General features: G+C 45.5%; 1 protein-coding gene across 13 annotated transcripts in view; it reads left to right on the top strand.

The window, feature by feature from the left end:
* Positions 1–13,411, top strand: part of CASK (calcium/calmodulin dependent serine protein kinase) — a 375,002-nt gene extending 361,591 nt beyond the window's left edge. For 11 of the 13 annotated variants that reach the window (XM_018044583.1, XM_018044579.1, XM_018044576.1 and 8 more), the window contains 2 exons: positions 4,435–4,518; positions 8,022–13,411. In XM_018044583.1, the coding sequence (XP_017900072.1) occupies positions 4,435–4,518; positions 8,022–8,198 (261 nt within the window). In that variant the 3' untranslated portion in view covers positions 8,199–13,411. The remainder of the gene's footprint in view (positions 1–4,434; positions 4,519–8,021) is intronic. The other 2 variants (XM_018044581.1, XM_018044575.1) reach the window with 2 other exon arrangements.
* Positions 13,412–13,694: the final 283 nt, after the last annotated feature.

The following is a 13,694-nucleotide window of genomic DNA, read 5'->3' as shown; positions in this document are numbered from 1 at the left end:
GCTGTGGCTTTGCTTTTGCCCACAGGGGGAAACATTGTCATCAAGAAGGATGTACCTATTAGGGATCTGGGCTTAGAAACAAGAGCCAGGTTCTGAACTAGGAGCTGTTATGTGAAGCCAGTTTCTGGGGTCATTGTGTTCTTCTTAAGCCCTTAGATCTTTCTCCAAAATGACTGCGATGCTTGCCCTTAAGTACTTTTTAATTTTGCAAAAAACAGATAAGTCTTGTGTGTGTGTGTGTGTGGTTATCTGGGTCATTAAGATCTTTTTTTTAATTTATTATTTTTTTAATATGGAACAATCTTATGGACTCTGTGGGAGAGGGCGAGGGTGGGATGATTTGGGAGAGTGGCATTGAAACATGTATAATATCATATGTGAAACGAATCACCGGTCCAGGTTATATGCAAAAACCAGTTGAGTCTTAAAGATAGCTGCTTCTTAGATATTTGGTCAAATGAGTTTTTATTCCTTGAGGGTAGTAACCTGAGATTAATTATTGGCCACAGATGAGCCATTAAATCAACTCTTCTGCAAAAGAGAAAGAGTTAGCTTTAAATGTTAAATTAATGCTTCATTGCCTGTCTGAATCCAACATATTTTCAGTGGTCTTTCTAGACTCTCCCTTCTTGGGGATTCAGAAAGAGCTATTTGCCTATGAATATTACAAATCTATATCTCATCTTAAAAGTCAAAAAGGAAGATGGTTTAGAGATCATCTTAAAGCCACCTATTAATGGCCTGATGGAGGGGGATCCTGGTGAAGCAATACCATTTCCTGCTCCCGAACTTCAGGCAAGCTAAGACTGTGCCAGAAAATGGCACCCACTTGAGAGCCATAAGTAGAGCAGAGTCTGGGGACAGAGGCCTTCAAGAACAACGGAGGATGTGCATGGTGACTGCTGAAGGTAGGAGGGAGACTAGCCAAGGTCTCAGTCAGGATTCGAGGCATCTTACCATTTTTGAAACTATAGTAATATAGGAGAGAAAGTCAAAGCCATGAGCAGAAGGAGGACGCAAATATACTAACCACAGAGGCTACTGTAGTTACTGTGATAAACATGAAATGAGGCTCGCAACTTCCTGGCAGCCAGGACAAAAAGGAGAATGTCATGAATCACATAATTCTCATCTAGTGGAAAGTATGTTGGTTTTTTCCTTGGAGTTAACTGCTAATGGAATATATCACCTGATTCTTAGACAAAAGAGGCAGTTGGTGGTGTGGTGACTACAGTCTGCATTGATGGTCTCATGCAGTAGGTGCTGAATGACCTTCCCGTCTTCATGGTTAAAGACGAAGGGTGTGAATGTCTTGTGGTGCTGGTGCTCAGTTGCTCAATCGTGTTCCAGTCTTTGTGACCCTATGGACTGCAGCTCTCCAGGCTCCTCTGTCCATGGGGTTCTCCAGGCAAGAATACTGGAGTGGGTTGCCATTCCCTTCTCCAGGGGATCTTCCTGACCCAGGGATCAAACCCATGTCTCCTGCGTTGGCAGGCAGATTCTTTACCACTGCGCCACCTGGGAAGCCTGTGAATGCTGCATAGAGCAGGGTAATCCACAGGCAGATAACAGTTGCTGAGTTTTCTGGTTTGGTAATAGGATAGCAGACTAGAACTGAAAATACTCCATTAGGTGGCTTTTAGGCTGTGGTCATCGAGTGGAGAAAAGTCCGTTTCACACCAGGGGCAGTATTCTCAGCTTCATCCGAGGGTTGTGGCTCGTGGACATCTATCTGGCACCTCAGGGATGGGAGCAAGGGTAGGGACTATGCCTTAGTTTGTCCCCATCCAAGTTGCCCAGAAGGTGACTCTGGGTGGGTGTGGAGTGACCAGGAAAGCTTATGTCTCAACTGACCCTGGAGTCACTTGATTTATGAGCATAGGAAGGATAGGAAAAAGGCCCCCAATATTAATGATAAAAAGGCCCATTCTAAGCGCAGATCCCTGTTAAGCTCCATTGAGCAATATATGGACTTCTTCATGGTATTTATTCCTTGCGAAAATCTTCTGTCACAAAAGGCTTTGCAAAGAAATGCCAGTTACCTCAAAAAAAAAAAAAATGAACATATGCAGGTTTGAAGAGGTTTCTCCCACGGGAATCTGAGCCTGTGACTTTCACAATTAAGGCACTTTTTTTTTGACAGCACTTTGATGGCAGGCAAAATAATGTGCCGCACTCCCTTACCCCACAAGGAGAAACTGTAACTAAAATTCAGAAACATAATCCTAGAGAAAGTGAGCCTTGCACTGAACAGGAAAGTCAAAACCTTGAGCAACCAGTTTGCCTCTTCCATGCCTTGATATTCATAGAGGCTGAAGAGAGTCGCTTGAGGCATGAAAACACAATGCCCTCTAATCAAACCTGCCTCAAAATGCAAAACAGACTTTGTGTGAATTGTATGAACTACTTTTACGTCTTTGCTTGATCAAAAGACAATTTCTGCCAGGTGCCATTTGGGGCAGGAGGGCAACCACTGAATGATACAGCCCTGCCCTCAAGAAACTTAGCTGGCAGCATCCAGACACTTGCATTTCCAAGTGTGGAAATAAGTGTGGGTGTGTCAGGAGCACACCAGAGAGACGCCTGTCTCCACTCAGAGCTCACAAAGGATTTGCAGAAGAAAGAACACTCAGCCAAGCAACAAGGAGAGTGGGGAAGGGGGGTCAGGGATGGAGTGAGTATCCAGGCAGAGGGAGCAGGAAGAGAAAGGCTGACCCTTTGTGGAACTGAAAGCAGTTCAGCAAGGCCTGTCCACAGAGGGGGACAGAAAGGTGAGCGTAGACCAGGCTACATTTCATCCCAAGGCCAAGAAGGAGGTCTCGCAGGGTGTGATATGAGGGAATTTGTAGTTCCCAAAGATCATTCTAGTGGCAGGGCTTAGTAGGGTTGTGCCATGCCATACTAAGTCACTTCGGTTGTGTCCAACTCTGCGACCCCATGGACTGCAGCCTGCCAGGCTTCTCTGTCCATGGGATTCTCCAGGCAAGAATACTGGAGTGCGTTGCCATGCCCTCCTCTAGGGGACCTTCCCGACCCAAGGATCTAACTCGCATCTCTTGCATTGGCAGGCGGGTTCTTTATCACTAGCGCCACCTGGGAAGTCCCATTAGAACAATCACTCTGTGTGCTGAAGGCTCACTCTGACCAAGACCAAGATCACATGGCTAGTAAGGAGCTCTGTACACACATGCTCAGTCATGGCCAACTCTTGGCAACCCCAGGGACTGTAGCCCGCCAGGCTCCTCTGTCCATGGGATTCTCCAGGCAAGAATACTGGAGTGGGTTGCCATGTCCTTCTCCAGGGGACCTTCCCGACCCAGGGACTGAACCCATGTCTCTTGTGTCTCCTGCATTGGCAGGCGGATTCTTTACCACTGAGCCACCTGGGAATTGGGAAGCAGTCCAAACTGCTACTACAGCAAACCAGGCACTGGGGGTGGGGATGGGGGAGTAGGGATAGGGCAACTCAAACAACTGGAAGGCTGTTTAGAAAGCAAACTGTGGCTATCAGAATAGACATGTTAGATTCTTAAATAAAGGACAGCAAGATATTTACCCCTGATGCATACGAACTAGTTACATGTCAGTCACTTGTGAATTGTATGCCTATGTTGGACTTTGTTGCAGGGTGGGGGTGTAACCCCTTGCTTGGGGTCAGGGGAGAGCCCTGTCCTCAGAGGGGAAGGGCAGAAGCACCAACCCCTGACCAGAATCAACTCCCACAGCATCAAGTGCAGACTTTGCAGTATCTCTGTGCAAACTAGTAGCTTGCAGTTAGAGGTTTTGGATGCCTCAGAACAGAACTGAAAGGGGCCTCAGAGGTGCCTCTCCCTTGAACACAGGTATTATCACAGGCCTGCAAATTACTCACAGTCACACGGCTTCTAGAGTAGCTCCAGGCTCCGTCTCTACATGGGGTCTCCCTTCCCTGTAGAGTCCCAGAGTTGAGGCGGGTGGCCTCCCCTGGGACAGCTCAGAAGGCCTGTGTTGCTGTGAACACAGTCACAGTGGTCAGGACTTGCTCTCACTGTGAGCAGTTTGCATTGTGGCTTGGTGGGCTCTAGATGAGTTCTGAGCCAGCCTGCTGGCCCCCATCTACCCCAAAATGCACTTCCTAAAAACTGAACTTACCAGGTTTGAATGAACAGTAACCAAACATAATCAGTATTCACTTTTCTGCAGAAAAATAATTCAGATCGATTCATGAGATTCCTAAGAAAAATGTCCAGTTTGTCAGCTTTTATTTTCCGACAGCTACTGTCCACCCCTTGGACAAAAAGAAGTCATATAAGTTATTTATAATGTTGGTAAATTTAATAATATCTGGCCAAAAATTTGAATCAAGGGCTTTTCCAGTTGTATCATTTTCTATGGGCTTGTTTGAACACTGCATCAGTTATTTCTAAGTCTCAGTTTTCCTCTTTGTTTACACAGGCACTGAAGGTCCTGAGAACAGCAGAGTTTGCTCCTTTTGTTGTTTTTATTGCCGCACCGACTATCACTCCAGGTTTGAACGAGGTAAGAATTACTCAGTTTGTCCTCTACTCAGCAGGCCCCTGAGTAAGGATGCCTTTGTGTTGCTCATTCACGGCCAAAGCCCCATCTCATTAAGACAACTAAGTGAAGCTCTGCTTTGTCCCCCATGCCAGCCATTAAGATTCCCAGAGATCAAGGTTCAGAAGGAGGAGGTTCAGAAGGAGGAATTACACCGCATAGAGAAGTATGGTTTTCCCAAGATCAGAGTCATTAGGCAAATTCAAGCTTGAGTGTCCAGTGCAGTCAGCCTTCTCCATAGGCCTGCTCCCGCCCTGTGAGGCTGCCTTCCTGATCACAGCTGTACTGACAGAGCTCGGGGCCAAAGATGGCTTTGCCTGAGGACAACCATAAAGCATCCACTGCCTTGGCTGATCTGCCCAGGCTCCCCTGAGCAGCCTCCAGTGCAGAACCCATGCAGGATCTCTACCCAGGCCCTGGAGACTCCCAAACCTAGAAATGAGCTCAGTCCCCTCTCAGGCCTACTCAAGTCAGCAGCCACCATGGAGATGGTGCCTGTGAGGCTCGGCAGTAGCGTCTAGAACCAAGCTGGCTCACATAGCCTGCTACTGCCAGGCTGATGAGAAGGTAGTTATGGCATGTCCAGTAAATATATTGCTGCTGTCAGGTCATTCATACGAGGAAACTCTCTACAAAGTTAATACTGAAGACCATCCCTTCCACAGGGTCTAGAACCCACCAGAATGTTCTTGGCACTGTCTAGTTAACAGTGGCCTAGATTCACCCAAGTCTATGACAGTAAAATCAAAGCTTGGAGATTTGCACTTTAAGGAAAAAAACTGAATATCCAGGCAAGAATAGAGTGGGTTGCCATTTCCTTTTCCAGGGGATCTTCCCGACCCAGGGATCAAACCCACATCTCCTGCGTGGCAGGCAGATTCTTTCCCATCTGAGCCACCAGGGAAGTCATCTAGGTTTAAAGATTAAATATCTTGATTTCTATGTCACTCATATTTTCAGTCATTTTTAGATGTTTCATTTGCAAAAGATGTACTCCTTGGTAAAGTCTACTTTTCCATCTTATATAATACACAAACATGTTTGAAACTCCATGTTGTGGTTAGCTCTTATCCTTTGGTTACCATGTATTTTTCTTGAATTACCATCTTTGCTTTGTTTTTGTTTTTGCCTTTTTTCCTGCCCTTTTACTAATTTTCCATAGCTGCCAAAATGGTGCAGAAAATTGCCTGTAAGTACCAGCTAGGAGGTGATAAAATACAGCCTTGTTTCCTTTCATAGATTTAGAATGTAGACACTTTGTTCCCACAAATCCTTGCTTTTGCTGTTAGAATAAAGGCATTTTGTTTTCACTGAGTTAAACCCTGCTCATGTTAAGTCAAGCCTGCAAACAAGCTGTTGTAGAGGAAGAAACTGACAAATATAACTTCATCTTATAAGATCGTTAAGAGGGAACTTTAAGGGGGGGGGGGGAGAACTACATTAAAAATGTGATGCTCTCTGTCATAAATTTTCTTGAATGTTTTCATCAGCCCAGCTTTCTGAACAAATTATAAGCCCTGTTAGTGGATCTTAAAGCCCAGGACTTTATGTTAGCCCAGGACTACTGTATATTCCAGTAGAATCCCCTAGCCTGGAGCATGACATGGTAGGAATTGCTCCTTCTCATACTGGTAGGAAGCACTCTTGTCTTTGGGTGAGTGCATGTTTCCTAAAATGGGGCTTTTGTGTTGTGTTTCTTGTCGAGCCACAGTGAAAATATTATGCTTTTTAAGTGCAAGCAGAAAGTGTGTTGATATGACCTTAGAAGGTAATGATTAACTGAGTTCTTACCTACGCTGAAGTAGTTAATACCTAACGTTCAAAGCATGCCACATCCTGCTTTGAAATTCTGGTAGATGACAAAACAGGTTAGGACACTCTCATTTCAGAGTGTCCCTATCAGGACACTCTGAAAGATTCATTTCCCAGCTTGTCTGGTATCTGTCATCCCCACTGCAGTGCTGTGATGGAATCGAGTGTTACTATCTTACCTCGACTCCCCTTGTCAAAGGGTTGCACCACACACCAAGGTTCCCCCAGGAAGAGTCTCTTATAAACAGGTGGGCCTCAGGGAAAAGAAGAGGGGTCCTAAGCCTGCAGTGAGTGCCAACAGCTCCCAAATGATGGCACCACACCTTTCGGAGATGGATCTCTGTCATAGTGGGCCCCCATTTCCTAGTAGACTTCCAATTTAACACTCCCCACATCCTATCACAGCCAGTGTTAACCAGCCAAGTGCTTGCTCTTTTGGTAAGGTTTGTTAAGCACTTACTATGTATGAGGCACAATGCCAAGTGCTGGGTACAACAGGGCAAGTTTGTGCTGTAGTTGGGGAGAGAGATACTAATCAAACAAACAAGCAATGAATTGTATCTATTGATAGAGATATATTTCAGAGTCCACCCAACAGCTCACCTACCTAATCAGTTAATTTGACTTACAGAGAATCCTGGTTTCAAACTTGAACTTCCCCATTAAAAGCTCAGTATAACCAGATCTGCGCCATGAAGATGCAGAGGCAGACTTCCTGGTGGCCCTTAAGAGATCCTCATCTTCAAAGAGCTGCCATCCTGAGGCTTTCTGGGGCTCACGGCAGAAGTTTAGGGAAAGTCTTTACTGCAGCAAAGAGTTGAGTAGCTGCTTCTCCTTCAGAGTTTTTTCCATAAGATATATTAGGACCTACAAACAGTGATGTTTGGCCATTTCCAACACAGACCACCTTGAAGGGATTCATCGGGTGTCAGTTGCTTTTGTATCTGGGATATGGCCTCATTTCATCCATTACTGGTAACATCCAAAAAGCTTTTGCCTCTGGCATATCCACTGCTAGTGAGTGAAGGCAATGCATTATATATGTAATTGACTTCCGGGAACATGGCAGAAAAATTCAACTTCATTTGTTGTCCAGAGGCAGGGGCTTCTTGGGGCAAACCCAGCTGGGCTCTGGGGCTCAGTGCAAGCGAGAGCAGAGGACCAAGGAAAGGGGATGCAGAGCTCTGACCTCACCCCCGCCCCCAAAGCCCCCTCCACCCTGCCAAACAGAAGAGTGGTTCGAGATGAGGCAGGCCTGGGTCAGGGGGATGAGCACAGAACAGCTCGACTCTGATAGTCAGCCTCAGCTGACTCCAGACAGGCACAGTTCAGCCAGAGCAGGGTGGCGTGTTTGCTGAGGAGCGTCGTGTCCTGGTCCATCCAGGGTGGCACAGAGGCCCTGTTGCATGGTGAGCAGTCGCGGTTTTAAGCCATCGTTCTGTGCCCCTGCCATCCTGGGGGCCATCGTCTCCTCTGTCACGAAGCGGCCTCGGCCTCACACTCAGATATGTCCCATCACGGGCGGGCCTCGACTGTTTCTGACACCGGGACAGACAGAAATGTAGCCCGAGAAAACCATCTTGGTTGACTTCTCTCTCATCTTTGCTTCTCCCTCCTCCCTTGCCCACCCCTTCCTCCATCCCCTCACCATTTAGGATGAATCTCTTCAGCGTCTGCAGAAGGAGTCTGACATCTTACAGAGAACATACGCACACTACTTCGATCTCACAATTATCAACAATGAAATCGACGAGACAATCAGACATTTGGAGGAAGCCGTGGAGCACGTGTGCACAGCCCCGCAGTGGGTCCCCGTCTCCTGGGTCTATTAGGCCCCCCTCCCCCAGATATCTGCCGTATAACTGGGAGCCACCTCATACATGGAAAAGCCTCTTTGTTATCGGCCTTGTGTCAGCAGGTCGTGGTCCCTAGAGACTACCTAGTTGTAGTGTGACCTACATTTATAATTATTGTCATGTCCGAATAGATAGGAGGAGAAAAACAATTACACACTAATTTAAAGAGACAGTATCTTTTTTAATCAGTTCTCCTAAACTTTAATAAAATGTATCTTTAAATGTATGTATTATTCAATCCTTTGGAATGTTATATTTTTGGAAATCATAGCTTTTTATTTCCAAGGCCCCTAAAAACTGCACAAAATAGATGCTGCTTTCTATAATCTATTTTAATAATAATAAACAATGATTCTGTTACCTTGACTGGGGTTGGAACACTACATTCTTTTTAGAGTCTGATTTTATGGATTGGAATATCTTTCTTTCCTTTATTTATTTGAAATAATCAGTCTAGTGATTACAAAACTCATAAATTTTTAAAGGCCTTTTTTTCCTCTTTTTTTTTAGAATAGTATTTTTTTTAAGTCCTTTATGTAACATCCAGATAATGTGATACTGTCTCTTTGAAGCACCCTGTAAACCTTTTAGAGATTTGAAGTTGGGTCTTGACTCTTAATGCATGTGGACAGTCGCGAGCGTTTATGCTGTCGGTGTGTCTGTGTTGGACAAAACAATCTGTAATCTACAACAAAGTACATTCCGTTCACGGGGCACACCCAGGGGAATAAGAATAAAATGCTATTATGACTAAGTTGTAAACCTATGCACATCCCTTGCATTTCGGGCAACTTTATAAAAAAAAAAACAAACAAAAGAAACTGATTTTTATTAATAATAACCATGTAGTGAAATGTGTTTGTAATTTTGTCTCAATTTAATTTGTTGTAAGGTGGGGGGGGAATTGCTGGTTTCACCATTTCAGATCTGTGTTGTCTGAGAGTATTAACATTTTAATTAAGCAAAGAAATGAGGATTTTTAATATGTATGTAATTGTTTTAAAGCACCCGTTTTAAGAGAATATACTGTGCAATGAAGAAACCAGTTTAGGCATTTGCTATAAACTGAATTATTCCAAAAGAATAATAATCTATAACAGCCCTGTAAATTCCTTTAAAATGATAACAGGACAGTTTGACCAATTTTTTTTAAATATACTTCCTTTTATGTGTTCAATAATTAAATGCCTTTGGGTCCTTCATTTCATCATAGATTTGTTCAGGTTTACAAGGTGATGACCTTTTAGATTTTATAATCCTTTAGATGCTCATTGAACCATCGAAGGCCTAGGAATGACTATCAGTTGGCAGGACAACAAAATACTCTGCCAGAGCACAGCTGGGACCTCATCTGGCTCCCAGAACACAGTGCACCCGAGGGCCACTCAAGTGCTGGAGGCAACATGTGGTTTCTCCTTCCTCTTGCTATATCCGTTGGCACAGGATAATCATGTCCTTGTTGCATCAGAGACATTAACCATCCCATCACCCTTCTGTGAGGTCACGTTCTTCCAATACAGGTGAGTCAGGCTGGCAGTTTTCTTGCTTTTTGCCAGAGGTCAGTGGCAGGTTTTTCCAGTCGAGTGTCAGTGGTTCTATATACCTTGAAAAAAATACCATCGAGTTTCCTTCTTGTAGGTTAGATGGCCTCATTGCTTTGTGCCTCGGCAGGACATGCAGGATGTGTTCTGAGCGGAACAGCTCCTCTTGAAGGACCACACAGAGAAGGCCTTTGTATACTCTTTTGAGGGTGTCGCCCTCCCCTCCCCCTACTCTTACCGAACAGTGCTGGGTTTTCCGCCGATGTTGTCCTTTGTCGGTGACCCGATGAGTATACAGCTTACAAACTGCTAAGTAAACTGCTGCCATTGGGGTCCCATCTCAGGGTGACCAAACCACTAAACCAGAGACACCCTGGATGGAGGGAGAAACCCCGAGAGCTGTTTGGGGCTGTGATGGGACTGACTGCCATCTAAGCGCCGCCAAGGCCAGCCAGTCATTCCCAGGATGGTACTGGTCACAATGGGGCTCTTCTCAGTGTGAGCGTGCCCGCGCTACCTCTTTTCCAATGAAGCACAAAGAAGAATGCAACTGACACCTGAGAAATGAAGCTCCCTCCCTCTGGTAGGAACCCCCATGGCCCACTTGCCCTCTGAGACCAGGTCTCCGGGGATGCTTGACGATGCCTGTCGAGCCACCCACCATGCTGGTAAAGGCAGGTCAGGCAGAGGAAGAGAAAAGCAATGCAAGCGTAGTCTGTGGCCCCGGGGCTGAGAAGCACACAGGCTGGTGGCATTCTCACCATTGTGCAGGTGGCAAAATTCCTGCACCCAGAACTCATTCTGACTTCTCAAAGAGGTCATCTGTTCCCTTCTGCTAATATACGACTATCCTAAAGCAGTGTCTTTGTGACCTAGCAGAAAAGACTTAAATTTCTGAATCCAGAGTAATTACAGTACACTGCTGCTGCCACTCCATTTCAGTTGTCCACTGAGCAATCAGAAAATTGCTCAAAAGCTGCTTTACTGTTTCCATTCCATCCACAAAATCATTTTTTTCCTTTCAAAGAACAGAGCAGATGATTAGATTATTAAATCTTAACACTGGTCAATTCAGCCATATTCTGAGGGCTCTCTTTCCAGTCCTATTCCTTACAGCAAGAAAGGGGGGTAGGGGTTAATATGTCAAATCAGCTGTTAAAAAGAATGTCCTGATTTTCTAATCATAAAACAGTAATTACTTTGCCCAGGCAGCATGTTCAATTTTAACACTAAAAAGGAAAATGTCACTCAGTTTAATTCAGGAAGCATCCCAGTGTTGAGATAATATGGTAGCCTTTTAAAAAGCAATTAAGTGTATCTCCTGTTAGGTGAGATGGTTTGAAATATTTGCTCAGAGAGGAACAGAAATGGGTGACCTACTTCTTGGCAATTTGCATTCAGAAGGCATCTTCTGAGCCTGTCCCGTTGGCAGTGAGGTATCCAAAGATGCTGCAAAGCCCTTACCGCACGAAGGACCAGCATATGCTCCTTTTTCTCCAGGGCCCAGTCCATCTCCCACTGATGGGGCCAGCCCACTGGGCCTGGACTCCATGCTATGATTATTTTTTAAGACTTTGATCTCATGATTATAGAGGGGTTTTTTTGGTTTGTTTTTAAATCACTTGTAGTTAATCTGTTCAATAAGTTTTGAGTTCATTCCTGGAAAAAGTATAATCAGTTGAGCCACCCCTGGGGACACTGAGCAGTGGAAATGTCCGGCGTGGACACTGCCCTTTAAGGACAGGCGACCCAAAGCAACCGCTCTTGTCTCCCCCTGATGTCCTTTTCTTCATTTCAGGTCAGTCACTTGAGGGCAAAGAGAACATACCGCTAAAGCTAGCAAGAACATTTCTTGATTAATATATTCTTAATGCCTCCCAGGCTATCTCCTTGGAAAGAAGAGAAGGCATCTTGCAATCAGCATTCCAAACAAGCCCCTGTGGATTCTCATCCTGCTTATTTCCTATCATCAAACCAGTGTGTGTGTTTGTGTGTGTTTGTGTGTGTGTTGCGGGGCCGGGGGTGGGGGAGACGGAGGAGGGGCTTGTTTTTCCAGAACTGAACACAGCCTCCTAATTCCATCCTGTTTCCAAGGGCTTAGATACCAAGGTCCCCAAGTGTTCTTTCTCTTGTTCTGCACCTCTTATTCTCCTCTTAGAAAGATCTTTTGCTTCTGACTGCAGCTTACAGAAGGGCTACAAGCTTTCCTCATGAATTGTTTCATTTGGTAGAACTTTTCCACTTCTTACGCCTTTAGAGTAAGGTCTTCCTCTCCACTTGGTGTCTTTGGTTACAGGACGTCATCTGTGAGGCTCAACGCTTGGTTGGCTTTGCCCACACCCACTCATCGGTTTGCCTTAAACTTGGAGCTATTGGAAGTCTTGGGTCTTCTAGTTTAGTGAGTGAAGTTTAGGGGTAACAGGCATCCAGGAAGTAAGAGAAAGGAAGAAAGAGTTTATGTCCACAAGTCCACATCCTTTTTATCTGGTCTTCTCTCTGCTTCTCTTGGGCTGCAGAAGGTGGGCTGACATATAGAAAAATCCAGAGCTACCCCCATCCCTCAACTAACCATCAACTCTCTTGACCCTGTGCAAATGGACCAAGCAAAAGAAAACAGAGATGTTTGGCACCACACACGGGAGACCTCGTTTCCAGCCCCAAGCACAACCCCCTATTTCTTTACACGTAGAACATTGGAGCTTCGCAGCCCCATCTGTGTTCCTTCCCTTCTCTCCCACATGTGACCAAAGGAACGTGCCAGTGGTCTCACCTATCAAGCCCTGGGGGTGACCATCTTAGGACCCAGAGGACGTGCAGTCTCTTGGAAGGAGTTCTGCTCGGGGGTAGAAATAGGGGTTTCTCCACCGTGAGTGGCCCTGGCTATTATTTGCATTTTGAAGAAACCAAGAATTGGGGGACTCAATTTCTGGTCTCTGCTGTGTCCCCAGAGGGCGCCTGTGCAGGGGGTGAGAAGCTGTGGGGGCAGCAGGCCCAGGAGCTGACACAAAGGCCTAACAATCCCAATACCCATGTGCAGAGACCATAGCATCATGTTTAATTGCCAGGCAGGCACGTCGCCATTCAAACTCAGTTCTGGGGTTATTTTGCATAAAGTTTTGCCAACGTGTTCCTTTTTTTTTTCTGTATGTATAATTGCCTTTTTATAAAAGGTTTTGAAGTATTGTCTCAGTGATTAAAAGAGAGCGATGTTAACAGTTGTTGTATATTTCACCGTATCCAATTGTAAGTATTTGCAGGGTACAGCCAAGCCTTAGCGTGCAAGAGCGTCTGTGTCCTCCGACACCCCGGAGGTGAGGGCATCGGAAAGGTTCGGATTCTTTGTAAATGTCCCGCTTTTCTTTCTCTCTGTGTTTATCTATTTACATGCCTTAGCACACGCCCTCCTGCCCTGATCCCTTTGCCCTGTCGCCAGAACACCCAGAACGCTGGTGCACTGTCGGTACAGGACAAGTCAACGCAACCCTAATCAGCTGTCTCTTGTGTGACAGGGGAGGAAGAGAAACTCCATAGTATTCTTTGTAGAATATACATACCTGTAGGATGCTGTGTAATGGGAAACCATAGAATTGGGCTTTTGTCATTTCAAAGTTGGAGAAATGTATGAATAAAATGTATAAAACACGAAAAGGTAGTTGTCTCCTCAGATTGCAGGACAAACCACCCGAGGATCAGAGGGAGAGGGTTAGGCCCCACAGACCTTCCCATAAAGGCCTGGCCTTGCCCCCCGCCCCCCAGAGGCATGCAGCCCCTGGCCCTGCAACTCAACTACTTGTCTTTGGATGCAGGCTTTAAATAGCTTCAGGTTTAAACAGAAAAAGAAAAAAAAAAATCCAAGCTGCGACAGCTCCTAGGAAGAGGTGACTAAGCTGAGTCAAGCTGTACAGGCGCCCAGCAAGGAAAGGCCGTCCCT

This window comes from Capra hircus, unplaced genomic scaffold (assembly GCF_001704415.2).
Source record: "Capra hircus breed San Clemente unplaced genomic scaffold, ASM170441v1, whole genome shotgun sequence".
Classification (NCBI taxonomy): domain Eukaryota; kingdom Metazoa; phylum Chordata; class Mammalia; order Artiodactyla; family Bovidae; genus Capra; species Capra hircus.
Note: the sequence above shows the minus strand (reverse complement) of the source record. Positions and strands in the feature narration are given on the sequence as shown.